This window comes from Telopea speciosissima, chromosome 9 (genome assembly GCF_018873765.1).
Source record: "Telopea speciosissima isolate NSW1024214 ecotype Mountain lineage chromosome 9, Tspe_v1, whole genome shotgun sequence".
Classification (NCBI taxonomy): Eukaryota; Viridiplantae; Streptophyta; class Magnoliopsida; order Proteales; family Proteaceae; genus Telopea; species Telopea speciosissima.
The window spans coordinates 46,506,958-46,534,682 of NC_057924.1; the positions used below are offsets into that span (position 1 = coordinate 46,506,958).

Genomic DNA, 27,725 nt, shown 5'->3' on the forward strand with positions numbered 1-27,725 from the left:
GTATTTTTGTTCTTTGTCTAGCATTGTCTAGAAAAATATTTCAAATCCAAAGGATATAATGGACTTTTCACGGTGTCGAATTTTTTTACTGTCTGGTTCTCTGCCCAGTACAATGGTCCAGTTCCTCTCATAGGGAGGTAGAAATGACGTTTTACCCTCCCTTGGGCAGTGTGTTCGGATGGGGGGTTAGATCATTATTTTCGGCCCCCTATGAGAGGACCAGACCACTGTACCGGGCAGGGGAATCAGAAACGATAATGATCCCTGCGTTATCTTCTTCACGAGTGATTCCACTTTTACAGTTTTCACCACAAAAAAATTCAAAAATCCACATGGTTTTAAGAATTGAGAATTGGATCAGTGAATCGATCGATTCGGATTAGAATCGGTTGACACTGATCCCAATTTCCACCATTCCTAATTGTTGCTTTTTGAATTAGAATCGGAATCAAATCGGCCGATTTTTAGTCATTTTCTTTATAAACCATCATGAATTGGCCCAATTCATGGGCCTATTCCTAAACCGGTTCAATTATCACCATGGTTTTAGTGCACGGTATCAAAACGGGTATCGATGACCTGCAAAACCAATACGATACCAATACAATATTGGCCTGGATCAGCTATATTAGACAACTTTGCCCCTGATTCTCCTTAAAAAATGAGTGTTTTGACACTTTTACCTCTTGTCCGTATTGTGCTATCGACACGGTATTAATACTGTATTGGGGTATCGGTATCAATGACTAACAAAACCGGTATCGGACGATATGATAAAGATACATCAAACATGATTATCACCATAAAATATCTTAAGATTCCCGATTCCTGAGCCGATTCAGGCTATTCCGATCGGAATCCTCCCTGATCGATTCCGTTCTTGATTCCCAATTTTAAAACCTTGATTAATGGTGCCCACCCACCATATCCGCAGTTGCAAGTCTTTTGCCTGTCACGAAAAAGCGTTTGAACCCGTCCCATCAGAGCATGCGTTTTGTCTTCTTTCTTCTTAGCTTTCAAACAGCCAAACCCAATTAAGTAACCAACCCAGGCGGCAAGAAGAGAGTGAGCTTCTGTGCTCTGTGACTGTGACTTACGTAAAGTCTTCACTACTTCAACAGTTACTATCTCCTCCTCTTCAGTTGGGTTTTCCCACATGTAACCATTGGATTCCTTCAAAGTATACATCAGAAACAGAAGGTGATGAATTTGTAATTAATAACCCTCCCCAAACACTGAATCCGGATCAGCTACCAATAAACACTTTTTCTGTTCTTTTTTTTCTTTCCTTCTGACTGTCACCCATAACCGTCTTACCCACCACACATTTGTACCATTTCTGAACTAAGAGTGTTAGGTTTGTTTTGAGAACTTCCCATGTTCCTATCCTTCCATGTATGGTGTCCAAGGTCAGCAATCCGAATGAGAATCAAAACTAACCCTCAAAATCAAAATTGGAAACAATTTATGGGTTTTGAAGAAAATTACTTGAGCTTTTGTGATTGAAACAAATACTGATTCTGATTATGAGAAATACCCAATTGCTAGAAAGGTCAAAAGAGGTTAGAAAAATATAGTGGTGACTTTATCTCATCCTTACCTTTTACAAAGCTTCCCTGCAACAATCTTAAAGGAAACACCAAAATCGCAAGGGGTTTCCTAGTGAGTGCGAAAAGCCCTCCTCCTCTGTGGGCCACTGGGCCTACTTGTTTGGTGCTTATCTTCTTTTAGTAATTTTCATTACAGTTTCGGGACACTAGTTTGGTTCTTATCTTCTTGTTGCAGTTTTTACTTCAGTTTCTACTGGAAAAGTGGTGTAGCAGAAAAACGTGGTGAGAGGACTGAGGATTCATTAATTAATCCTGTTGACTATTGCATATTGGCTTCTGGAGGAATCTCAGTGTATCCCTCGCCTTATTTATAACTTCCATTGGATTCTCTCTCTCTCTCTCTCTCCCGCTGTGCTTCAGTTTCTTTCTTCATGCCAACATAATAATTTGCCCTTGCAGTGTTTGTAGCTATTTCTGCCAAGGATATTGTGATTTTTGTGTGCGTGTGTGTGCTTGAGTCATGGAAGGAGGAATGCATCCAGGAACCGATGTTTCTGCTTTCAGAGAATGTTTCTCTCTGGCATGGAAGAACCCATATGTTCTTCAGCTTGCTTTCTCTGCTGGGATCGGTGGTTTGCTCTTTGGTTATGATACTGGTATCTGTTTTTTTTTATCTCTAGTAGTTTTGTGATTTAAGTCTTTGTTCATCTTCAAGTCTTAGTTTTTGTTTTCTGTTTGTGTCTGTGGTTCTTCACTGATGATTTTAACCTGAAGTTTTCGATTAATTACCCATGATTTGTTTTGTTCGAGTAAGATAGAGATTTGGAAGAAAAATGATAAATTAGATATTACTCCATGCAACAGAACAGATAGATACAGCAAGAATACTGGGTTTGAAGTTCATTCCCTCTGACTCTTTTAAAATACTAAGTTTATCAATTTTATAATTGTTTTAAGTTTTATTTTTTGATATTATATTGTGGAATTTCTTGAAATGGAGTTGAAAATCCTTTTATCCCTCCCTATTCAAGAGTTCTTTTCTGCCTTTTTTTCAGCTTGATTCTTCTGTTGATCTGTTTCTTTGTTATGTTGGTTATTTAGTTTGTTGACTTCTCTAGTTTAAGCTCTAAAGCTGAAAGGGAAAAAAAATACCCTTTGTTCCTGCTGACTAAATTTTCTTTTTTTATTTTCTGGTCTTCAGGAGTCATTTCTGGTGCTCTTCTTTATATTAGAGATGACTTCAAGGCTGTTGATAGGCAGACCATTCTGCAGGTGAGGAAATATACTTTTCTAGTTTTCTTTAATCATCCAAAGTTCCTTATCATCACTATTCACAAGATTCACACCAATCTTCCTTTTTGAATTCCTTTTTTATGGCTCTCTAATACCCATAATACAATTCCAAATGGTAATCAAAATGGCTTCATTAGCCAAGTTGATCTCACACAGTGTATGAATTCATAGATCTGAAATGAAAGCCTTCAGTGTTTTTCCCTTCATTGTTTTAATTCAACATCCAAAGAGAAAGAAGTACAGTACTTCTGTTAATGGATCTCAAGAATGTAAATTTCTTATCCTTCTGTATCAATAAAAAACATCTATTGACCATGCATGGTGATATTATATACATTTCTATAGGAAAGCATTGTCAGTATGGCAGTTGCCGGTGCGATAATTGGTGCTGCAATTGGTGGATGGATGAACGATCGATATGGCCGCAGGATCTCAATCCTGGTTGCAGACTCTCTCTTCTTCAAAGGAGCTATTGTCATGGCCTCTGCTCCCAACCCAGCTCTACTGATCATTGGTCGTATTTTTGTGGGTCTCGGTGTTGGTATGGCATCGATGACATCTCCATTATACATCTCAGAAGCTTCTCCTGCTAAAGTCCGAGGTGCCTTGGTTAGTACCAATGGTTTCCTTATAACAGGAGGCCAGTTTCTATCTTACCTGATCAACTTAGCATTCACCAAGGTAATTAAGCCATAATACTGTAAAGTAGTAGTAATGATCTGGTCTTGTTTCTTTTGGTTTAGTGTTAATAGACAAGACAACTTTAACTAACCCATCAGATTTGATGTTTCAGGCTCCTGGGACATGGAGGTGGATGCTTGGAGTTGCAGGGTTACCAGCTCTGTTTCAATTTGCACTAATGTGGTTTCTTCCAGAGTCACCACGCTGGCTTTATAGAAAGGTTCACACATATTTTTATTCCCAATTATTTTCGAGTTCTTCAAATGAGACCTTTTCAAACAATTTTTATACTGTTATATATCTAGATAAGTTGAAACTTGAGCTCCAATTATCTGCAAATGATTAAGAAAACCTGCAAATGATTAAGAAAACCAGTTTTTTGCTTCGTGTGTATTTATAATGTTATACAGGGAAGGGAAGATGAAGCCAAAGCCTTACTCAAAAGAATCTACCCTACGGATGAGGCTGAAATAGAGATACAAGCTCTGAAAGAGTCTGTTGAGACAGAGATCAAGGAAGAAGGATCATCAGAGAAGATCAATTTCACTAAGATACTGAAAACCAAGACAGTAAGAAGAGGACTTGTAGCAGGTGTAGGACTACAGATCTTCCAACAATTTGTGGGCATTAACACAGTAATGTATTACAGTCCCACCATTGTTCAGTTGGCTGGTTTTGCATCTAACCAAACAGCTCTCCTACTATCCCTTATCACAGCTGGTCTCAATGCCTTGGGCTCCATTGTGAGCATTTACTTTGTAGATAGGACTGGAAGGAAAAAACTTTTGATCATCGGTCTAACTGGTGTTGTTGTCTCACTAGCTCTCCTTTCAGCTACTTTCCATGAGACCACGACACACTCGCCCCTGGTTAGCAGGCAGGAGACAGCCCACTTCTCTAACTTAACCTGCCCAGATTTCCAGTCCACATCTGTAACTTGGGACTGCATGAAGTGTTTGAAGGCCTCTTCTCCATCTTGTGGCTTCTGTGCATCTCCAACTAACAAGGTAAGCTAAATTCTTCCCTGGCCTTTTTCATCCACCTTCTTCCTATGGAGTTCTAACTTTCCTGTTAATTTCTTTTGCAAGTATACCCAGGGGCTTGTTTGATCTCAAATTCAACAGTGAAGGATATGTGTCAAGGGGAACATAGACTATGGTACACAAGGGGTTGTCCTAGCAGACATGGATGGATTGCTTTAATTGGATTAGCCCTTTACATCATATTCTTCTCTCCTGGGATGGGATCTGTTCCATGGATTGTGAACTCAGAGATATACCCCTTGAGATTCAGAGGTGTCTGTGGAGGGATAGCTGCCACTGCTAACTGGATCTCGAACCTGATCGTGGCTCAATCCTTCCTCACCTTAACACAGGCAATTGGGACTGCATGGACTTTTCTAATCTTTGGGGTAATCTCTGTAGTTGCCTTGTTCTTTGTTCTGGTTTGTGTGCCAGAGACCAAGGGGCTACCAATTGAGGAAGTTGAGAAAATGCTGGACCGAAGAGCTCTACAGATTAAGTTCTGGAGAAAGAACTCGGATGATTTCGAGAAGTAAGAATTTGAATCAAGAGTGTCATAGTAAGATCTTTGTGATTATTGTATAAAAAACACTGGAAATTGATACCCAGGGTGGTTTTGAAGATTGAAACTTATTTATAGTAAGAGAACAGTAACATATATTTCTATCCCTCCATTAGAACCCAAGTTGCACTCCCAATTGCTCATGATTGATGAAGCTTGACGCATCCAATTTGATGTCGTTCACTTCCTCTTTGGTTGAAGTCAATTTCTATCCCTTCTTGGTCTCACACCATCAAGAGACAAGGAGACACTTATGAGAAGTTACACTCCTTTAATGTAACTCTCTGTCCACTATTAAAGTAATGTAGGATGATGTGGCAATAAGTCCACATCAGCGTACATTCTCCCACTTGGACGAAATCGCAGAAACTATATATGGCCATTTATATAGATTCAAATATGTGGACAACTTTTTTTCACATTGAAAACTTAAACTCATAGATCATGGCGGTCCCAAGTTTTCGAACTTTAATTTTTTTTCTTTCATGTATCACTATGAGTTGTCATCTTCAAACAAAACAATTATTTTACAACTTTCTAGAACTAGCTCCATGGTTAATTCTTGTGCAAACTTTAATTGTCCATTTTACTTTTGGATATTTGTCACCCTCTAAAAAATAAATGTGCATAAACTTATGAGCTTGACAATGAAATAGCATTATTTCTTCAATTCGAAATCCGTATATTTATACATTGCAATGTTTAACCAGATAGTCACATAATGAATTACATAATCTCATAAAACCTACATAATGTACAAATACCTTGGGCAGAAGCCCTTTGGTAAGAGGACCTGCAATCATTTCGTTAGTGTTAATATGTTCTATAATCACTTGATGATGATCTCGAACAGATTCTTTAACAACAAAGTATTTGCTCTCAATGTGTTCACATCGAGAGTCATTAAACATGTGTTGTTTGAAAAACGTATTGTTGTTGTACAGTCACAAAATATCTGTATTGGTTTCTCAATAAACGGAACACCCTTAAGATCTGTAACAAAATGCCTCAACCATGAGGCTTGAGTGACCGCTTCATTGCATGCCATGACTTTCGCTTGCATTGTGGAAGAAGATGTTTTTTTATGCTTTACACTCTCTTCCAAGAGACTGCTCCTCCAGCAAGCAGAAAAATGTGTTCTGAAATAAACTTTCTTGTATCACTGCACCCAGCATAATCTGCAGAGTTCCAAATTGTCTACGCGCCTGTAAGTTAGTATATGATCCTGGGTAGTTGGTACCCTTGAGATATCTCAGCATATTCTTTGCTGCAATCGAATGTGCCATACCAGGATTCTATTGGAATCTTCCTAAGGCTCCACTGCAAAGGCGATATCAGGTCTTGTACATACCTGAGCATACATCAAACCCCCTACTGCTGACACATATGGGATACTTTGCATTTCATTTCACTCCAATTCACTCATCGGGCATTGTTGAAGACTAAGTTTGTCTCCTGGTGCTACACTTGGTTTGAAATTTTCCACATTGAAACGTTCCAAAACCTTATCGATATAACCTTTTTGGGATAACCCTAAGGTCTTATTTGACCTATCTTTATGGGTTTTTATGCCTAAAAGATAGAAAGCCTCTCCAGTGTCCTTCATATCGAAATTATTTACCAAGAAATTCTTGGTCTCATGTAGTAAACTGATATCTGCTTGCTAAAAGAATTTCGTCTACATATAAAATAAAAAATTATGAAACGACTTACTTTAGTTTTGACACAAATCGATTGATCAATACGATTTTCAATAAAACCATATGAAGTGATTGTATGATCAAATTTTAAATACCATTGTCTAAAAGCTCGTTTTAATCCATAAATAGATCTTTTAAGCTTGCAGACTAAGTGATGTCCCTTTTTTGATAAAAAAAAAATTCTTTCAGCTGTTTCATATATGCCTCTTCATCAAGATTCTCATTCAAGAATGTCGCCTTAACATCCATCTGACGCAATTCAAGGTCAAAATGTACCACCAGTGCCATGACAATTCGCATGGAATCTTTTCTAGATAGAAGAGAAAATGTTTCTTTATAATCTATATTTTCTTTTTTTTTTTATTAAAAGCTTTTGCCACTAATCTGTCCTTGTATCATATGTCTCTATATTACCATTTGGGTCTCTTTTGGTTTTGAAAACCCACTTACAACCAAGGTACTATATCTCACGATATATCGGTATCTCGGGCCTACCGAGATATCCGAAATATCCGAGATATCGCGAAATATTCCCGAAATATTGCATTTTTTCTGCAATATTTCGGGGGTCCATCTCGGGGGGTATTTGGCCATATTTAGGCCTGAAACTTCATGGACAGCCTTATTTAAGCTTAATAAACACATTTAAACCATAAAATTGTAAAAATGTGAATTCAAATTGGTGTTTTGGGCTTGCACCCTTGATTGACATACGGTCGCCGACCTAATGTATAAATAGTTAAATACACATAGATTAATGAAATCACAACTTAAGTTACAAATTACAAGTGCTAAACCGCTAATAGTAGTTTCTTTGCCTCTCCTGGATCAATCCCACTCATGCCTCTGGAGTTGACTTCCATTGCTCTCTGTTTGAAGGACATATGTGGACCACGGTATAGAATCGGAGAAGAAACGAGTGTAGTCATCCACAAGTGTCACGTAAATGGAATCATCAACATCTGTAGGTAACCTATCCTAGGATATAAACTAGGGTTACCAATCGATCCAATCGTGAAGAAGATGATCCTTGTGATATGATGTTGGCGCCGGCGCAAGAGGCGATGGCATTGGCTGCATGTATGGGTGGTGAGGTTGGTAGCTAGGTCCGCTAGGGTATGCAAAGATGTTATCTACAAAAGATGATCTAGTATGTCCCTGGGACGGTAGTCATAGTCCCCTACCCCACTAAACCGCCCATATGATGATGATCCATATCCATATCCACCGTAAGGTTGTGATGCACCATAATCCGATGCCAATGGAGTGGCATGTGCGTCAAAAGATGGGGCACGCCAATGTCCAATCGGTCCTCCCTCCCTATCACCCATACTCAAACCACCAACAGAGCTAGATAGGTTATCAATGTCCATGTGATCAGTTGCAATCGTGTTTGTCACCCCTACGCTCTGTTGTATGTATGTAGGGGGCCTCTCGAGGGTGGGGGTGCGGGGCACGTGCTCGTGGTCCGTATCTTGTGTGGCATGATCAAACCGTGTCTCTCTAGTGAATCGGAGTGGGTCCACAGTGCCGTATCCGGGCCTCTCCTGGCCTACCACATAACGCTCCGCATGCCGTCATATTCTTCACCAAGATCACCACCACCAACATCACCACCACCAAAGCATCACCATCACCACCACCAAGCATCACCATCATCACCATCATCATCATTTGAGGACTTAGACCAGTCTTCATCATCAACAACATTGCCACCAGTGGGCTGGAATGGTATGGGTGAGGCTTCCCTTGCATGTATCTCGACCCTCTCGGCCATATACTCGTCCACATCGCACCAATCTCGAAGCTATCATGGGGTTGGGCCTACCTCCCTCCTCATCCAACACTGGCTCACCTCTATCCTCACCCAATCCACAATAGGGTCCTCATCGTCCGAGTCAACTTGAAAGATGTCGCTAGATCAATGGTGCCCCTCGTCCCTCATGTCCCATGCGTATGTGTTGTTTCAGCCTCAAGTTGTAGTGCACAAACACCATGTCGGATAAACGTTGAGACCTCAATCTGCTTGCGCCTCTTGGAGTGGATGAGTGCAAAGGTACTCCGGTTCCTCTCACAACTGGATGCGAACATGTTTGGGCAAGGACTTTAATTGCTATTCTTCTTAAGTTTTCAGTCGATTCCCCATACAACACCCACCATTCAATTGCATTACAAGTTTACAACAAAAAGACATGTGTCAAATGTTGTATATACTCATCAACTTTCAAATTTCAATACATATGTAATTTAAAACTTAAAAGAATTACACAAGATCACCACGTGCTCGCCTTGTATCGCAGACCTCGGTTCCAAAACTTCCCAATGCATCCCTAAATACCTTGATCTACACCCATGTGGAAAATTAGTAAGTACTTCTTCACTACTTATTTGAAAGCATCAATAAGTTGAGTTTCCAAATGAACTCACTTCATTGTTGCAAATTGCTTGTAGTGCACCATCCGGCTCCAACTTCTTCACTACTTGTTTCACAAAGATCAATAAGTTGAGTTTCCAACCCAAGCCTATTGTTATATTGATACTTAGGGTTCAAGTAGTATCTGAAATATGACATATAGAATAGAGGTATTGTCAAATGCATAGGTAATTAGTAAATAATAATACTATGAATTAGTAAACATAAAACAAATTTACTCACCAAACCTTATGCAAAGTGGATGCATAAGTTGATTCTCCCAATGAGCATTTATGATATCTAAGAAGTGTTTGCTATCGCGAGGACCCACACTATAGACACTATCTTTCATCAAGTCTATTGAAGATATAGGACTGGCATGGTTGGGCCCTTCGAGAGCAGTCAGCAACATGTAGAACTTTAACTACCGGCTCTAAAACTTTCACCACTTTGCTTAGTTTGGTCCAAGTCCTCGGATGACATCGTTGTTTGTGCTTCCCTCCCATTTGCAGCCTTGGAACCCTTCCATTCAAACCACTCCTCGAAGCAAATATGCTTCTCACCGGCCTTCTTTGTCTCAATGCTTTTGAGGGCAATGTAGTTGGTGGCAAATCTTGTGATGCCAGGCCTAACCAAGTCACCCCCACATTTTTCCCTCAATAGATTGAGTGCATAGGAGTGGTTGTATACAAAGTTGGTGACTTATCTTGCACTTTCAACCACGATCTTCACCAACTTTAATTTTCCCATATCTTTTAGCATTAAGTCAATGCAATGGGCTGCACAAGGAGTCCGGAAGAGCCGGTACTTATTATTGTTCATCATCTTCTCACCGGCCGACTTGAAGTTACTTCCATTGTCCGTTACAAACTGGACAATATTCTCAATACCCACATCTTTTTCACTACTTCCTTTAACAATCAGAATATATTTTGCATCCTTTATCTCTTTGGATGCATCCACATTTGAGGAACACCGTCCTCCCATCACAATAAACCATGAAATTGATGATGGACTTTCTTGTAGGCCCATCCATCCATCTCGCCATTATAGTCACCCCATATGTCTCCCACATATTCCTCATCTCACTAATGTACTCATCAATCTCACTCTTTTGTTGAGGTAGATAAACATTCATTACCTCATATGGGGTGGGGCCCTTGAATCCTGGGCCGCCCGCAATGGTATCTATCATGGTATCATAATGGGGCCTTGTGCGATGGTTTGGGATGGTATGGTATAGCATCCACTTAGCTATTGATTCTTTAACCAATCCCTTCATCCCCTTCCATGCTCCTTTGATTATGGGTTGACGCTTCCTTTCTTCTTATGCAATTTAGGATCGGATGTTGATAGTGGTGATGTGTATCGGTAGAGGTGTTGGGGTTGCCCTCACACTTTGTGATCTTTTAAAAGGATTCAAAGTTCTAGGACCTCCAAGAGCTGCCGCTCCTCCACTACCCCTACTCTTTGTCTCTGCGATCATCTTGAAAACTTCCTCTACTCCTTGAAACATCCGCCTAAAATCCCTAGCCTCCTCTCGTTGTTTGTATGTCATCAGCATCGCAATGTCATCATCAGAGGAGGAGGAGGAGGAGTCATCATCATTGTATCGTCTTCCTCCTCCCATCGAACTCCTCACCGTATCCTCAAGTTGTTCTCTTATCCTTTGCTTGTCGCGCCTTCCTCTTCTTTCTTCCCCTCAAACTATCACCAATCTCCTGGCTACTTCAAGAGGGACCATATGACAACCTACAACATCTTTAGATCCTCCAGGTCGGATGTTGTTTAAGTCTCTTGGACCCACCTCCCATAAATTGCATGTGACAATAATTACATATAGATTTTCTCTTATCCCCATCAATGGGAGTACCATGTAACCATGCAATGTCACCCCTATTTTGGTGGTTGGTCTCTCTTGTTCCCTCTGTTCTCTTTGTTCCCTCCGCCCCTTTGTTGACTACTTTCCCCCACCTTTTGCTTGCCCCTGCTGACGTTGTCTATCACGATCCGCCATAATGATACTTGTTTATCGCAATGTAAGTAACACAAATAATTAAAAAACTTAATGTAGATGCACTTCAATTGACACTTTTAGGTTACTAATACACTTGTATAGTTATTTAATATTTTTCCCCTAACCCTTATATTTTTCACATAATTAAAACCAATTTTTTATATATAATGTTAATATAAGTATTGACCTAACACAACAAAACTATGAATTAGTAAACATAATATACATGTAATGCATCTCAAAACATATAGAAATAACTTTCATATTTTTTCTTTATTTTTTAAACTTAAAACTCATATTTTTCCTTATTTATTTCTATTTTTTAATTTTTTATATATTTTTCTTAATTTTCGAAAATTAAAATAATTATTTAAGAGCAGAAAAATAAATCCGACACATGAAGCCGTAGATCGGCCATTGGTGTCTAACATATATTTAATTCATTACCATCTAAGTCATATTACCCTAATTATTTCCTATTTTAGTTGTAGGAAAATGAATTTTTAAAACCAAAAAAATAAAAAAATGCATATGGGAAAAATTTCGACACCGTGAGTGTAGATCGGCCTCCGGTGTCTAACATATATTAATATCATCAACATCCAACAACATTTGTACAAAGTTTTTTTTAAAAAATAGTTTTAGAGAAATATAATTTACCTTAAATAATGAAAATAGGCTTGGATGATGAGCTTAGATGACCCTCCGAGCGTCTTCCCGCGACGAGAGCTTCAACAATGCTTGGATGAGGCTTGGAAGGGAGGAAGAAAAGCAAAAATGAGGAAGAAGAGAGAAAATTTGATTTTCAGCAGCTCTCGGTCAAAATATCGACCAAGAGCTGCGAAATATGGAATTTATAAGGCCTTTGAATGTGACACTATTTGTCACTTTACAATATCTCGCGATATATCGTGATATCTCGCGATATATCGTGAGTTCCACGATATATCGTCGAAATATCAAGATATATCGACGAGATATTGTACTTTTATATTTCGGCAGTGTTTCGTATCTCGATCATGTCGAGATTCACGAAATATGGCGATATTTCGCCGATATTTCGCGAGATTTTATACCATGCTTACAACCAACGGTTGAAGCTTCCTTTGAAAATTCTACAAGCTCCCATACTTGATTCTTTGACATTGATTTCATTTCATCTTTCATAACATTTAGCCATAGGTTGGAATCATGAATGTCCATAGCTTGTGAAAACAATATAGGATCCTCATCTATTCATTCTATTCCCATATCAAATTCACAATGTTGGAGGTAAACATAATAGTCCGGAGAAATCGTCGATTTTCAAGCTCTTGAGGATCATCATAGTACCAATGCATTATTGTCAACATTTTCATGTTGATCCAATAGTTCACAACTTGATGAGGTAGTACCTGTTCATGAGGAATTTCTTGATGAGGTTCCTCATGATCCACAGGTAAAGGATTAAGTGTTATAGGTAAAGGAAACATCATTGATCCGTCACCCACAGATATGGTAGTTTCCTTGGGAATGTCAAGTTCATTGAACTCTATATTTTGTTGATGTGGGAACCATTCTTTTCTATACCAAAAAAAAAAAAAAAAGTACCATTCTTTTTTTTTTAAGGGGGCCGTTTTCATAGACGGTCATATATAAGAGGAATCTTTTACATTGGATTTTAGTAACTGTCAGATTGAATTGTTTTAATCTGAACCGTCCAAGAATAAAGTAATGATATATACTTCTCATATACGGTTACTCTTTCAAATACGTTTGTATATATCAACAATAAATAAAAAAAGGGAACTAGAACGATTAGAGAAAAAAAAAAAAAAAAGGAAAGTTGTTTCGTTCTCTACAACTCTCTTTTTTTCAAATACTTTACTCTTGGCCTGCAACTCCTTTTCGTTCTCTGCAACTCTTCTTCAAACACCGGTTTCTTTCATCTCCATCTCAACTCTCAATCGACCACACGAAAGGTACTTGTAGCCCCATGATGCAATCGATCAATGAACTTTGGAAGCAGGGGATAGGGATTTATTACAAGCCAGGGAATCAAAATGGGGAAAGGATTATTACAAACTTATTTGAACAAAAAAAAACCAAACAAAAATGGAAACTGAGACTTCAAGTGATGCTAGCAGAACCGCTTAAACAACAGCAAACTTCACGAACTGCTCCATTGCCTTCTTCACAAATGTTGCAGATACCTCCCAAATGGAATGACAAAAACCGGAAAAGGAAGTGGAGAAGTGGGGGTATTTTGGATTCCAAAGACAAGAAATCAAATGCAGAAATGGAAGAGAAAGTGGCTTGGTGGATTTGGGCTGGGATTTTAGAAGATAGGAAAGATGAAAGAAGATTAGAAAATGAATGGGGAAATGGATCGGTGATTGATGTTGTTGGGGTAAAACAAAAATGGTAGAAGTGGGATTAATGGATGGTTTTGGTGATAGACAAATGGAAGGTGGGTTTCAGTTGAATGGAAGAAGAACAAGAAGAGATTCGTGGGGTTTAATTCAAAAGGAAAAATAAGAGAGGATGAAAAGGAGGCAGCAGCACTGGTTAGCGTCAGCGGCAGCGGCAGCGGCAACAAGCTTGGTTCTTCCCCGGCTCAGAAAGGGCTGCGATGAACTATCTCAGACCAAACTCTCTCTCTGTTTTTTCATTTTTCTTTCTCTCTTTTCCTTTCTCTTTTTTGTTTTCTCTCTCACTTTGTTCCTTTTTTCTCTCTTTTCCTTTCTCTTTTTTGTTTTCTCTCTCCACTTTGTTCCTTTTTTCTCTCTTTTCCTTTCTCTTTTTGTTTTCTCTCTCACTCTGTTATTTTTTTTCTCTTCTTGTATCTGATTTTCCTTTTGGTTTTTTTTTTTTTTTTGGTGAATCCTCTCCACTCAATCCCTCTTTTCTCTCTCACCTCCACAATGACGGCCACCCCTCTTTTAAGATCAATAGGCAGTGGAAAATGGGAGGGGTTGGGGGGAGAGGCAAACCTCTCTGTGATTTATCCTTTCCCATTGATTCTCCCTCTTCCTGCCACAGGTTTCCTCACTTCAACACAATCAACAGGGTCAGCATCGGCGACGAAATCTATTCCCGGAGAGCACCAAACATCAGAAACAACAGCAACGGACATGGGATTCGTCAACGTGGTGGGTGTCGTCAAGCCCTGCTGGTTCTTCTTCGTGTGTGGGTTCCGCTGCTTCAACCTTCCTCACCTTCTTAGCTTGCATCTTCCACGTATTTGAAAAAAGGAGTTGCAGAAGAAACAAAAGGAAGTTGTTTGAAGGGAGAACATATTTGAAAAAATAGTTGCAGAGAACGAAACAAAGGAGGAAGTTGTTTTGGTTTTTTTTTATTTTAATTAGTATGTTTTTTAATCATTATTGATAAATACAAAAGTCTTTTACAAGTATTTGAAAAGGTATTGAAAGATAACCGTAACCGTATAGGAGTTATCTACGATTAGTTTATTCTTGGACGGTTCAGATTAAAACACTTTAATCTGACGGTTACTAAAAATCAGTGTAAAAGATTCCTCTTATATACAACCGTGCATGAAACTTTTAACCTTTTTTTAATAATATTATATTACCAAGTCACTGGCCAATTCAAAAATTGCAAGATCCAACCCGATTTTGATCCAATCTGGATCGAAATTGGCTAGACCCAATTCGGATCCCATTTTCAAGTTTTTAATTGGCAGAAAGATTAAACATATGAAATAAGTGGTTGTGGGCATTGAAGTACAATAGAAATTGATTTTTTACAGAAATCTGCACTGAGTTTGTATAAAAAAATAATGTATATGACCAAATTTCCCTTCAATCACGGTGAACGAAAATCCATTCACCAAGACAGGTTCAGGTGCACGCAAGAGGTATCAACGGGTATTTTGAGGAACATACTCAAATCTAGGAGGGGTTTGTGAACCCTAAGTAGCCATCCAAAGACTTTTACCCATATGTTAACTTAGATGGAATACCTGATTCAAACTCGTACCTCGTTATCTTGTAGTACGAAAGGGCTTTTATCATTGCTAAGCAATTGGGCTATACTCAAATAAACATTGAAAGCGATAATTTACTACTCACTTCCATTCTCCAAGGCTCTGAAACTGTCATACCATGGCGGGTTAAACACATCATGGAAGATTGCCTTCTTCTAAAAGATAACTTCAATTCCCTGCACTTCTCTCACACGTTACGGGAGGGCAATTTGGTAGCAGATTTTTTTGGCTTCTCAGGGTGTATTGGCTCTCAATGAACACTTTTGGGTGGACTCTCCACCTTTTATTTGCTCTGCTTTGTACTTTGATTCCCCAGGGGTTTCTGTTCGTAAGAGTCACTATCAAAACAAAACATAAAAAAACTCATTATCTTGCTAGTCAGCCTCAAGCGGAAATGGATTTCCTCCAGCCATGGCGGGAGCTGGAGGGTCCAGCCCCGCTAGACCACAGCAAAAACAGGGATGGGCTGGTTATTTCACAGTTGGGTCTCACCTGGCACACCTTGATATGACCAATGACCCCCCCTGGCCCCCTCTCTGTTTTTCGAGTGGTTTCCGAGAGCTGGACCCTCCAGCTCCCGCCACTGCTGGAGGAGAGCCAGATTCGCCTCAGGCTGCATGATTGTGAGGACTATTTTTTTTTTTTTTGGGTACTTAGAGAAAGTGGAATGTGTATATATAAAATAATATGTCCACTGCCTCCTACTTCGATGGCCTTGATTGGTCATTTTAAGTTATGGGAAGCAGTTTTCTGTACAAGAGTGTTGCCTACGCCAGCACTTGCATGTGTCTATCTCTCTCCTCCTTAAAACAAGGGGGGACAGAGGTGTCTTTTCACATGGGGAGCAGAGAGATAGACTCATGGGAGTGCTGGTGTAGGCCACACTCCCGTACAGAGAACTTTTTCCCTTAAGTTTATTTACCCATTTGATTTAAAGAGAATTAGAACAGAAAATTAATAAAATCTAATTAAACGGCCTACCCATGAAACCTTTTTATTTATTCAGATATAAGCATGCAAGACCGATCCAAGGAAATAGGGGGAAGGGGAAATTTACTCCAAACAAAGGTTGATTTAGTACGCCAAAAATAAATAAAAGTACAGCTTACATGAGAGTCCAATCAAACATGAGGTCACATTGTTCAGAGCGCTTAACAACTCATGCAAGCACCCCCTCCCCTGTTCCCAAAGAAAAAATGGAAATAAGGAAAAGACAAAGACCGGCAGGGCCATTGCTCCGCCGGACCATTTGAGAAGTTAGATGAGACATAACCATGAATACAAGAGCACTTCAGACACTTCGTACTACAAGCAGTAATTATTCCATTTACATAGTATATTGCTTTAGACCACGGATTCCCTTGATCGGCAGAGCAAAAAACTTTTTGCCAAAGAAAGAAAGAAAATGATACGTCAAGCAATATGCTCTGCTAAAGTGAGAATTTTAACATGCTTTTTTTTCCTCAACTCATGTGGGACAGGTCCAAATACCCGAGTTCCAATTGGCTCTCCTTGCTTGTTGACAAGAACAACTGCATTGTCGTCAAACTTGATCTCACTCCCATCACAACGGCCCCTCTGCATAGCAGCACGCACAACTACACCATATACAACATCTCCTTTCTTCACTTTGCCCCGAGGCTGGGCTTCCTTTACTGATGCTATAATTGTGTCTCCTAATCTTGCTCCTTTCTTCCCCTTCAGAGCTTGTATGCACATCACCCGCTTCGCCCCCGAATTATCCACTACTTTCAGGTTCGTCCTCATCTGTATGAACGTTCTATGCTGCTGCAAAAATGCAAAGAACACTATTAGCTTGGCCACTCATAACTAGACATACCTAGAGAATGAGAATGTTACAGATACAAACTCGAAGTTAACTATAAGGAATGTCAAATATTTCAATCTGTTGAGATAGGAATACACAAGATGGATAATCACAATTACTCGATCAAAATGAAATTAGGGTATAATAGAGTTCCTAGTTAAGAACAACCGAATTGGCCATATTAGTACTAGTGAGCAGGTAACTGACAAATTATCTTTATATTTCCTTGTTGAAATGAGTTTGGATTTTGAATACACAAACTGTTAGCAGTTGAGGAATTCATAACGACGTTTTTAAACCAAGCCTCAGACAGCTGTTTACAGCCCAAATGGTCCAAGTGCCCAAGCTAATGGTCCATTGATAGACCTAACAACAGACCAACTCTCTGAGAAAAGAATGCTTAAACAACTGACAAACATGGCTCCAAATTTTGCCTGGGTGTAAGTTTCCTATTGCATAACTATTACAGTCAGTTAAGTTTATAAAGGTGCAAATTTCAGATACAATATGACATTAAAGGTTGTCCAGGAAAATATATCAGAAAAAGGAAAAGGAGCATGGGAAAGGGGGAGGTGGAGATAGACCTACTAACAAGGATAGGAAAGAGCTGGAGCTACAACTACCTGCGATGAATAAGTTGTGCATACACTACATAATAGGATATGAAAGACACTGGCAATTACCGATCAGTACCCTTCTATTGCAAACTCATAAGCAATATTAACCCTCAGTTCCAGACTGACCAGGTAAACTGTGAAGTGAACACCAGGTACCCGTTGGATAACTACTAATGGTTTGATACTGACTTTTAGTAAGTGGCAAGAACATCTATAGATCAAGCATTTATAGCCATAATTACTGTCTCTCACGTTCAATAAATGATTAGAATCTACCAGATCATGTCCCCAACACCAGAAATGTGATTGATCATTTGACACCCAATGGTTTTTTATTTTCTTTATTTATTGGAGGCGCTCAATAAATTGTTGGCTAGTACAGAAGTGTCTGACACATGCAAGCTGATGGTTGAAAAAATATTTAAGAGTTTTCTTGTTAAAGACTCTTAACTCAGTCTTGTCCAAAACTACTTAAGATCCCTTTAGTCATAACACTGGAACTACATTCACCCAAAAAAAAACACTGGAACTACTAAATTTACTTTAGCTAATAATAACTCATTAAATCCTTCCGATGGTGGACTGATGAGAGGGAAGATGGAAATTCTTTCCTACAAAATAGGATCTGAAACTGAAGCAAATCGATAGAAGAGAAAGGGAGGATATCGACAAGGGAAGAAAAAGAGAAATAGAAGGAGAAAAAGAAAGGGGAAATCTTCCTACCATGGAGGCAAGGTTGTAAACAGATCGGATTCGGCTCGGATAGTGCTATATCAGCATCTGCATCCGATTAACTTTCGGACGGATTCGGATACTTTATCCACTTACATGTAAATATAGCTTTTCGGACAGCTATATAGCCTATCCGTATCCACATCCGTTTAGCTTTCGGACGGACTCGGATAGTGCTAAACAAATACGAATACGGATACGGAAACGGATATCGGCTGTTCATTTACATCCCTACATGGAGGGGGAGAAAGCGATATATCTTAGACTGACTCAACTACTAAGACTGTCAGGCTGGTCTCTCTCTCATTTTCATGCAGCTCCTTAAAACCCCACTTTTGGGCTCGGTCAGGGTCGAAACCGGCCTCGAAACTGAGAATTAGAACCTTGATTTCAGCATGTTACAACAATAAATCCCAAAAACTAAAACCCAACCCAAACCTATACTAATCCCTAACCCAAATTTAAACCGAGCCTTAAACCGGTGATGCAAGAGCAAATCCTTGGACCGGCCCAAGCCTGATGGGGAGCCTACATGGAGATGAACCAGGACCAAGTTTACTTCTGGTCCAATAGGATATTATAGTTTTTTTAAGAGTTTTTTTGTTAAAGACTCTTGACTCAGTCTTGTCCAAAACTAGTTAGGATCCCTTTAGTCATAACACGTGAACTACTAAATTTACTTTGGCTAATAATAACTCATTAAATTCTTTCAATGGATGGACTGATGAGGGACGAGAGAAATTCTTTCCCAGAGAAAAAAGTTGAGAAGTTGTCAATATTAGATTATCTAGAGAAATAGGTAAAAGAAATTTCCACCCAAGATTTAATAGTTGGTCCATTCTCATCCTAGGCAAAGTCCATCCTGTTGTGATGGGAATGAATAGGAACAAATAAGCTTTTGCTAATGTAATAAAGATACCAATTGTCGTTCCAAAGACCCCGCCTGCCTTATTTATTTTGAAAATATGTACAGAAGAAATATTGAACGGTGACGTGGGTAGAGATTTCAGAGGAATACAAATAACCTCTGGTTTTTTTCAGAATTGGCGAGCATCTGGAATAACTAGTGGATTACAACTCTATTGTACCGCAATTGGTGCATTGGTCTTTACAGCGTTAATGCTTTAAAATAGGATCTGAAATTGAAGCAAATAGATAGAAGAGACAGGAAGGATATCGACAAGAAGGGGAAAAAGAAAGGGGAAATCTTCCTACCATGGAAGGGGAGAAAGCGATATAGCAGGTGAGAGAGAAAGAAGGAAAACCAGAATCATGGGAGGAGGGAGAGAAAAGAGAGAAGAAAGAAGCAAAAGGTCTCTCACCAGATTGAGAGAAAAGGGAGAAGAGAGAGGAACCAGCTCGCAAGTTTCCAAACAAACAATTCAATCCACTAATTCCAAATCATGGAGAGGGGATTGGTTACATTACTCATTTATAGAAACAGAATTAAAATCTTAGACTGACTCAACTACTATGACTTTCCTAACTAGACCATGCAGTGGCAGGAACCTTGTACACTGGGTACACCCTTCTTTTATGGGAGGAAGAACGTTGCCCAGTCATGTGGCGGATAGGATGCACAGGGCATTGACCAGGGGGGATTTTTCATTTTGCAAGGTGGCGGGGACAGTCATTTCAGGAGGGCTGTGTCAAGGCGCAGGCCGCACGCAACCAGACAGTGTTCTTCTTCCCTATATTTATTTATTTAGATTTCTCCCTGTAATCTTTCAGTTAGGCTAGAGTTCCTTTCCTTTTTTTCAGTTTTCGAGTTTGAATTAGAGTTTGTTTCAGTTTTAGAGTCTAGTTAGGACTTAGGAGTTTTTTATTTTCCTCTTTAAATACAAATGTAATCAATCTTTAGACAGATTTGAATGAATAGAATTTGGGTTTGTTTATTGTTACTAGAGTGGTACAATAGATAGTTGGTTGTGTGTCCTTCTTCCTCCCTCTTCTATTGTCCTTCAATTTCTTACTCTTCTTTTCTTTTGTTTCTTCGCTAGAGATATTGTTCTGGCCTGGATTTTAGGAACCGATCTCTCTTGATTCCTGTTTTCTTTAACCTGAGATCTTGGGAATTAGTTGTCCTCCACTGGGTAATCCAATCCCTTGATTAATGGCTCCAAAGTCCTCTTCTGTGGGGAGATATTATGATATAGATAAGCTGATGTTTGGAAGGCATTATGCTAGAAATAAGAATAAGAAAAAGGCCGGTTCACTTGACAAATCAGTGGACCAACCCCTTGGGCCATAGGGTGATGCAGATTCATCACCCAAATGGGCTTATTTTCTTAGGAATAAGTCTAGGGTTGGGATATATATATGTTGGGCCTTTGATCCCAAGGGTTTTCTATGTAATAGGCCACTTTAATGAGCCTAAACTAGGGGTATATAGGTTGCATAAGGGATTAGCCTAATACTTAGTTTATTTTTATGTTTTTTAATTGAACCGGTTCAAATTGGTTGCATCCAATTGATTCAATTTAAGTGGTCATGTGATGTAAGTTGGGTTGGATTAGGACTCTATAAGTCCAGTCGTGTTTTGAGTTTATTTCCTTTAGTATTCTAGTTTCCTAGTCAGCTTAAGTTACCTAATAGGTTAGGGATAGGGTTAGGCCTTTCCTTTTGTCTAAGACTATTTTTGAGTCTTCTATATAAGTTTGTAAGGGAGGCCAGCATTGAATACGAATTTTGATTAATCAAAACTCAACTTTATGCTTGCTGCTATTGCTCCCTTGTGTGAGTGTTGCCTTGTGGATCTCAAGGTGCTAGGGTGCTGTCTAGTACCGGGAGGTTCTTCTTCTTCTTCTTCAATCGAGCTTCTTCAAGCTGCTGCTGCTGCTGCTGCCTTTGAAGGAGATCAAACCAGTAAATAATTTTAGTTTCCAGCATATATCCTTCCTCTCTTCATCCTCTAACCTAATCCATCCTTTCCCATCGACCCAATCAGATCACTACAGCCAGCCTTCCATCCCCTCCATTAAACCTACAACTATTCCTTCAAATTTTAGCTTGATCCCCAAGCATTCACCTTCCAACCATCAGATCTATGCCAAACTTCCAGCAAACATCCCTCCCTCTCCCTCCTACACTCGATCCCAATTTGAGTCCCATCTGACCATCTAAACCCCAGTTTTCAGCCTAAACCCTTAAACCTAAACCCGAAACCCTAACCCTAATTCTGCAAATTTTCAAACTTAACCAAATCCAACTATTTTTATCCCATAATAACCCCCTAGACCTGCATATTAAACCGATATAAGACCCATGCCCAAATTCCCATCCTAAACCCTAGAATTAACCTAAAACCTAGGCTGTCCATTCGAACCAGCATCCCCTTTTGCTATTGATCATGTTATTTGGTTCCTAGTAGGTCTCCTACCTATCTAGGACTACATTATAGGACCAACCACCCTCGCACTGGGAGTTGCTGGGTCTTTCAAACCTAGATTGTGAGGGGTATTTTAGTCATATTTTATTGTCATCCCTGCTGGCCAATGGTTACTTATGAAGTGGGGTCCACATGACAAGAAATCTTTGGTGGGGTCTACAAGGAGCAAAAGCTAGTTGGAGGACTTGAAGACTTTTAGAAGACTATTTAATTTCGATTTTCCTAGTTACTAATTTTAGAACATTGTCAAGTTAGTTTCTAATTCCTTGTAACTTGCGAGGCAAGCTATTGCCCTCTATATATTTGTAAGGCTTTTAGAAGCCACCCCCACGATTTAATGAAGTTGCTATGAGATTACTTGTGCAAATTTGATTGTCCTATTGTGAGGATGAAAGGCTGAGAGAGCCGAACTTCCTTATCCGCCTTTATCTTCTTCTCCTATCTTTTTCCCCCGCCCTGCTCGATTCTCTGTAGTGCTGCTGCTGCCTGTGACTGCTACAACTGTTGCAGTGCATCTTGAAGACTAGACCTAGAACTACAGCTCGCGGTCTCTCTCAAATCTCAATCTCTTGTCAAGAGACTCACATCAGTTCTCTCAAATCTCAATGATGCAGATTCATCACCGAAATGGGCTTATTTCTTTAGAAATAAGTCTAGGGTTGGGTTATATGTATGTTGGGCCTTTGATCCCATGGGTTTTTAATAGGCCACTTTTATAGGCCTAAAATATGGGTAATTAGGTTGCATACGGGATTAGCAATTTTAATTCCTTAGTTTTGCTTTTTATGTAATTAGTGGTCATGTGATCACTTAAGTGATCATGTGACTTGTTTAAGTGGTCATGTGACAACTTAAGTGGTCATGTGATGTAAGTTGGGCTGGATTAGGATTCTATAAGTCCAGCCAGGTTTTGAGTCTATTTCTTTAAGTATTTTAGTTTTCTAGTCAGTTTAAGTTACCTAATAGGTTAGGGATTGGGTTAGGCCTTACCTTTTTAGAGTAGAAGTCTATTTTTGAGTCTTTTATATAAGGTTGTAAGGGGGCAAAGCCTTGAGCACGAATTTGATTAATGAAAAGCTTTTGTTTGCTGCCCTGCTCTGTTGAGTGTTGCTCCTTGTGAGTGTGCATCCTTGTGGTTCTATCAAGGTGGAAAGGGACTGGTGGAATCCGGTTGACTCCTTACGCCGTGACGGCTGGGAGGATCTTCTTCAATTCGAAGGTGGTTCTATCCTTCACATCTGTTCAAGCTGCTGCCAGTGGAATCTCTAGTAAGTTTGACACCCAATTTCTTCTTCTAACCCTCTAATCCTTTCCCCCAATCGATCCCCTTTGTTTTTTGTTTGAATCCCATAGACCCTAACTCCATTAAACCCTAGATCTTGCTGCCCAGTTTTACAGAATTTTCAAAACACTTAAAACTCTATAATACCTACATTATTAGAGTCCTATAAACCTGCCTAGCCATACCCCCTAAGCCCCCCTTCCATTAGCCTAACCTAAGCCCTAAATTTGACCTAAAACTGCAATTCTGTCCCACTGAAACTGCAGAACCAACAGCCCCTTTGTTCCTTGTTATTGGTCCTGGTTTAATTGGCTTCTAGTAGGGCTTTACCCTATCTAGAACTACATTACTCAATCTCTCAAGATTTGGACTTCAGATTGCTGAAGAAATAAGGTACTTTTTTTAAGCAGTTGCTGGCTTGCTGCACTTTCTTTAATGTCCCTCCCCTTGTTTTACACTTCAAATTTGTGAAATTTAAGTGCTCTGTTTGCTGTTGCTGTTTTCCCTAATTCTTCTCTGGTTGAGGCAATTGAGGTTTTCTTTCTTCCTGAATATTACTGTAGTGTCTCTGGATCAGTTTGTAGATAGTATTGGTTCGTTGGTTACTTGATTTTGAGTATGGTTTTTGGCAGACGAGTCAGTGTTTAGTTCTGGTGCTCTCTGAGGTGTCTTAAAAAGTCGGTAATAGAGTATGTTGGGTTGATTTTATGGATTACGTGGTTTGCTTATGCCCCCTCCCACCCTAACTTTTTGTCTCTTTGTGATTCTTTTTTTTTATTTTCTTTTGTTATGTGGTTACTTTGGTTGATTATAGTTACAAAATCCATATCTTCCAACTCTTTGAAGTTTCTGGTGGTTTATTTGAGCAATGGGGATTCTTCTGTTTTGTGTAAGTATGAAATCATAGTACTTGGATCAAGTAAAGTGTAAATATCTGGTTCTGAAGTCAGATGAGGTGCAGTTTGTGCATTGAGATCTCAGATTTTAGTTTTGTAAATTAAGCTTCTCTGGGTTTAGGGTTTTATAAATCTTTTAGATGGTCTCTGGGTAATGATGTCTGTACCTCTTTTCTTTGAAGACACTGGAAATGGACAGGGAGTTCATGCTTCTGTCTATGTGAAAGATTTATCCTGTCCAATACTTTCAGTACAGGCAGTAACATGGTTCTTCCTCACTCATTCAACAAAATAGAACGTTCTCTTGGCATATTTGGAAATCTAGAGGATCTGTAAGTTAAGAATCATTGTGGTTTGTCATCATCTCATATAGATGGGGATGAACCATCTCTTTAGCATTTCTTCTTCCTCTACTCTGCCTGGGATCAATTCTTTGCTTTTGCACCTCTTACTCCCCCCCTCTTGCCATTAAAAAGCAATTGCATTTGGAAGTTTAAAATCATCGTCTGTTTTCAGCTATTTCTTGGAGAAACTGATGATGCACTTGAAGAAGTGTCAGAAATCTCGAGACATGGAATTTCCAAATTTCTTGAGCTGCTAAAATTAGACACTAAGGGGGGAGAATGAATGCTGGATGTGAGAAGATTCAATTTAAAAACTGTCTTTCATGAAGTTCTGAGGATATGAACCACACTGTTAGCACTTACTTTACCTTAGATTTAGGGATAATAAAGAATTATTATATTGGATAGGCTTCATTGTGGTAAATAGGGTGAAATCAGATCTATCACCCTGTCTTTTGATATGATGGTAAAATTTTCCGGTTTCTCTTTACCTCTTTGCATATTGGTGATTGCTGCGATTCCTTAGCTGTAGTACTGTATTTACTTTCTAATTTTTCATATCCCATCAGCCACGTCAAATGGAGTTACATCTTGGAGGTGGAAATTCATCTATGGACATCTAGACTGCTAAAACCTAGAAAGAGAAAAGTGTATTTAGTTAAAACAAGATGGTCTTCAGAAGAACCAGCAACTTCAAGGTAGCTTCCTTGCATCTGAACTACCAAAAAAAGGGATATTAACTTCCTACATTTTCATCCCTAAACCCTTCAATGTAGTCCTAGGTAGGAGTAATCCCACTAGGAGCCAGGGTAATGGGTTCACCTAACAAGGCTGGCCAAGTGGGCAGCTTAGGCTAAATAAGGCAGAAATTAAGGTTAGGGTTAGGGTTTCGAGCTAGGGTTTTATATGGTAATGATGTGCAGGTTTTTAGGAGTCTATTGGTGTAGGTTTGGATTGATTTGGATGAAGTTGGAAATCTAGGGTTTCGGGTAGGATGCCTTATGAAAATGGACTGTTTGTGAGATCTAGGGTTTAGGGGCAGATTTTAGGAAAGGGGCTTATAGGGTTTTAAAATGCAGGTTTAGGGGATCCTAATGATGTAAAGAGGTTAGGGTTTGGAGAGGTTTTCAAATTCTGCTGTAGGGGGCAGAATTTTGTTGCAGGTTTAATGGAGGTCGAATGTGATAAAAGAAGGTAAATAGCTCAGGTCTGTGTAAGAGGGAGCAAAGGGCAGCAAGATACTTACTGTAATGCCTATATAAGGCAGCAGTTTGAAGATTAATTGAACCTCCCGACCTTCACAGTGCAAGGAGTCGATCGGAGTCTACCAATCCCTTCACCTTGATATTACTCACAAGGCACACTCACAATGGAGCACAAGCAGCAAGCATAAAGCTGAGTTTTTTATTAATCAAATTCGTGTACAATGCTAGCCTCCCTTACAAACTTATATAGAAGACTCAAAAATAGACTTAGACACTAAAAAGGAATAGCCTAACCCAATCCTTAACCTATTAGGCAACTTAAACTAACTAAGAAACTGAAATAGACTCAAAATAGAGTCCTAATCCAGCCCAACTAAACAACTAAAACAAAAACTAATAAGACACTTAAATTGAACCATTGGCTGAACCGGTTCAATTTAAAACACCAAACAAAAAGCTAAGTATGGAAATAAAACTAAGTATGGGAGCTAATCCCGTATGCAACCTATTTACCCATATTTTAGGCCCATAAATGTGGCCTATTACATTAGAAACCCATAGGATCAAAGGCCCAACATGTATGTAACCCAACCCTAGACTTATTCCTAATAAAAGAAGCCCAGTTTGGTGATAAATCTGCATCAACTCTCCCCAGCTTAAAAAATTCGTCCTCTAATTTTGTGGTGATGAGGGGGAATCAACATGTGATCAACAGCTTTGACCATCCCCAAACAGAATTCCGGTGAAGCAGAAACATCAGGAATATAGTCTTCAAGGCGTGGAGCTTTCTCTTCGAAGAACCATGGTGGCATAACAAACTCTATGTGCTCTACCTCTGAATCAGCACCAACTGTGAATGTCCTATCTATAGAGTCTTCAGTGTTAGCAACCTTCTCATCTAATACTTGCGATACAAGCTCCACCTCTTCAAGAACAGCATCTTGAATATCATTGATCTCCTGTGGAATATTCTCAATCACCTCTTCATCTTCTGCTGTTTCAACTTTGTCTACTTTGACTTCTTCAACGTGGACCTCTTCAGTAGAATCTTCCACATGTTGACTTTCCATCTTTGAAGCTCCAGGCACTGTCTCTTTCTTGTCATCACAATTCACTGTGAGCACTTCAGCTTTGTCTTCAACTTATGCTCTCTCAATTTCCGTTGGCAATGTACATTTGTATTCAGCCGCTGATTTAACACTAGTGATGTCAGATTTCCAACACTCTTCAACTTGCAAACGGAATCTCATTGATGGAGGCTTCAAGTGGTCTTTAAATTTGAAGGCCTTTTGGGGGTGATGTTGTCGAAGGGAATTTAAGTTACCTTGTTGTAGAGCTCTGAACGTCCGTGGGAAATATTTCTTACTCAGATCTTCTTTCATCTCTGCCCATGTAACAGGTTCTCTACCACAGTAGTCAGGATAATCCATCTGGGTTGTCCACCAATTATGTGCTGGTCCCACTAGCTTGGTATGTGCTAGTCTTATTTTCCTATGCTCAAGCAAATTATACCTATTAAAATAATCATCTAAAGCAGCTAACCAATCACAAAATACCTGTGGATCTGGTCTGCCATCATAGTCTCTCAACTCATACGCCTCTGGAGGTCTATGGTGTCTCCTGTAGTCTCTGTTCCTATCTTCACTATGATCTCTGTGGTCCCTGTGACGTCTGGGATGATCTCTATGATATTCATCCCTTCCCAAAGTTCCATGTACTTCAGAATGAACTTGGAATCTGTCTTCTACATATAGAGGGTTGCTTACAAGAGGCACAACTTGCCTTTGTGCTACAATCTGTAACCGATCACTGACCTTATGGAGCATGTCCATGATTGTAGCCATGGGATCAGGTGGGGGTGGTTGTGTAGGGTACACAGTAGGGTTGCCATGTCCTTCCATGGCTCTGATACCAATTTAATGTAGTCCTACATAGGTAGGAGACCTACTAGGAACCAAACAACAGGATCAAATAACAAAAGGAGTTGCTGATTCGAATGGACAACACTAGGATTTAGGTCAATTCCTAGGGTCTGGGTTGGATATTGGGAAAGGGGTTTATAGGATATCAATGGGCAGGTCTAGAGGGCTATTATGGTATAAAAAAGTTAGGGTTTGGATAAGTTTTGAAATTTTGCAATTTTGGGCAGAATTGAATTTTAGGTCAAAATTAGGGTTAAGTTAGGTTTAGGTTAGGGTTGTCTTATA

General features: G+C 39.4%; 2 protein-coding genes across 4 annotated transcripts in view; one reads left to right on the forward strand and one right to left on the reverse strand.

Moving 5' to 3' along the window:
- Positions 1-1,533: 1,533 nt before the first annotated feature.
- LOC122639397 (50S ribosomal protein HLP, mitochondrial-like) overlaps positions 1,534-27,725 on the reverse strand; it is a 38,797-nt gene continuing 12,605 nt past the window's right edge. Inside the window, exons 3-6 of one of the 3 annotated variants that reach the window (XM_043832246.1) lie at positions 16,624-17,014; positions 13,431-13,452; positions 8,368-8,373; positions 1,534-1,544 (exon numbers count right to left, since the gene is read on the reverse strand). In XM_043832246.1, the coding sequence (XP_043688181.1) occupies positions 16,640-17,014 (375 nt within the window). In that variant the 3' untranslated portion in view covers positions 1,534-1,544; positions 8,368-8,373; positions 13,431-13,452; positions 16,624-16,639. Of the gene's footprint in view, positions 1,545-3,308; positions 3,430-8,367; positions 8,374-13,425; positions 13,453-16,623; positions 17,015-27,725 lie in introns of those variants that run through there. The other 2 variants (XM_043832247.1, XM_043832248.1) reach the window with 2 other exon arrangements.
- LOC122639393 (probable inositol transporter 2) lies at positions 1,985-5,106 on the forward strand. Its single transcript, XM_043832242.1, has 6 exons — positions 1,985-2,206; positions 2,752-2,822; positions 3,189-3,524; positions 3,637-3,744; positions 3,935-4,531; positions 4,612-5,106. Exons 1-6 carry the CDS (start codon positions 2,071-2,073, stop codon positions 5,080-5,082), a joined length of 1,719 nt encoding a protein of 572 aa, XP_043688177.1. The 5' UTR covers positions 1,985-2,070; the 3' UTR covers positions 5,083-5,106.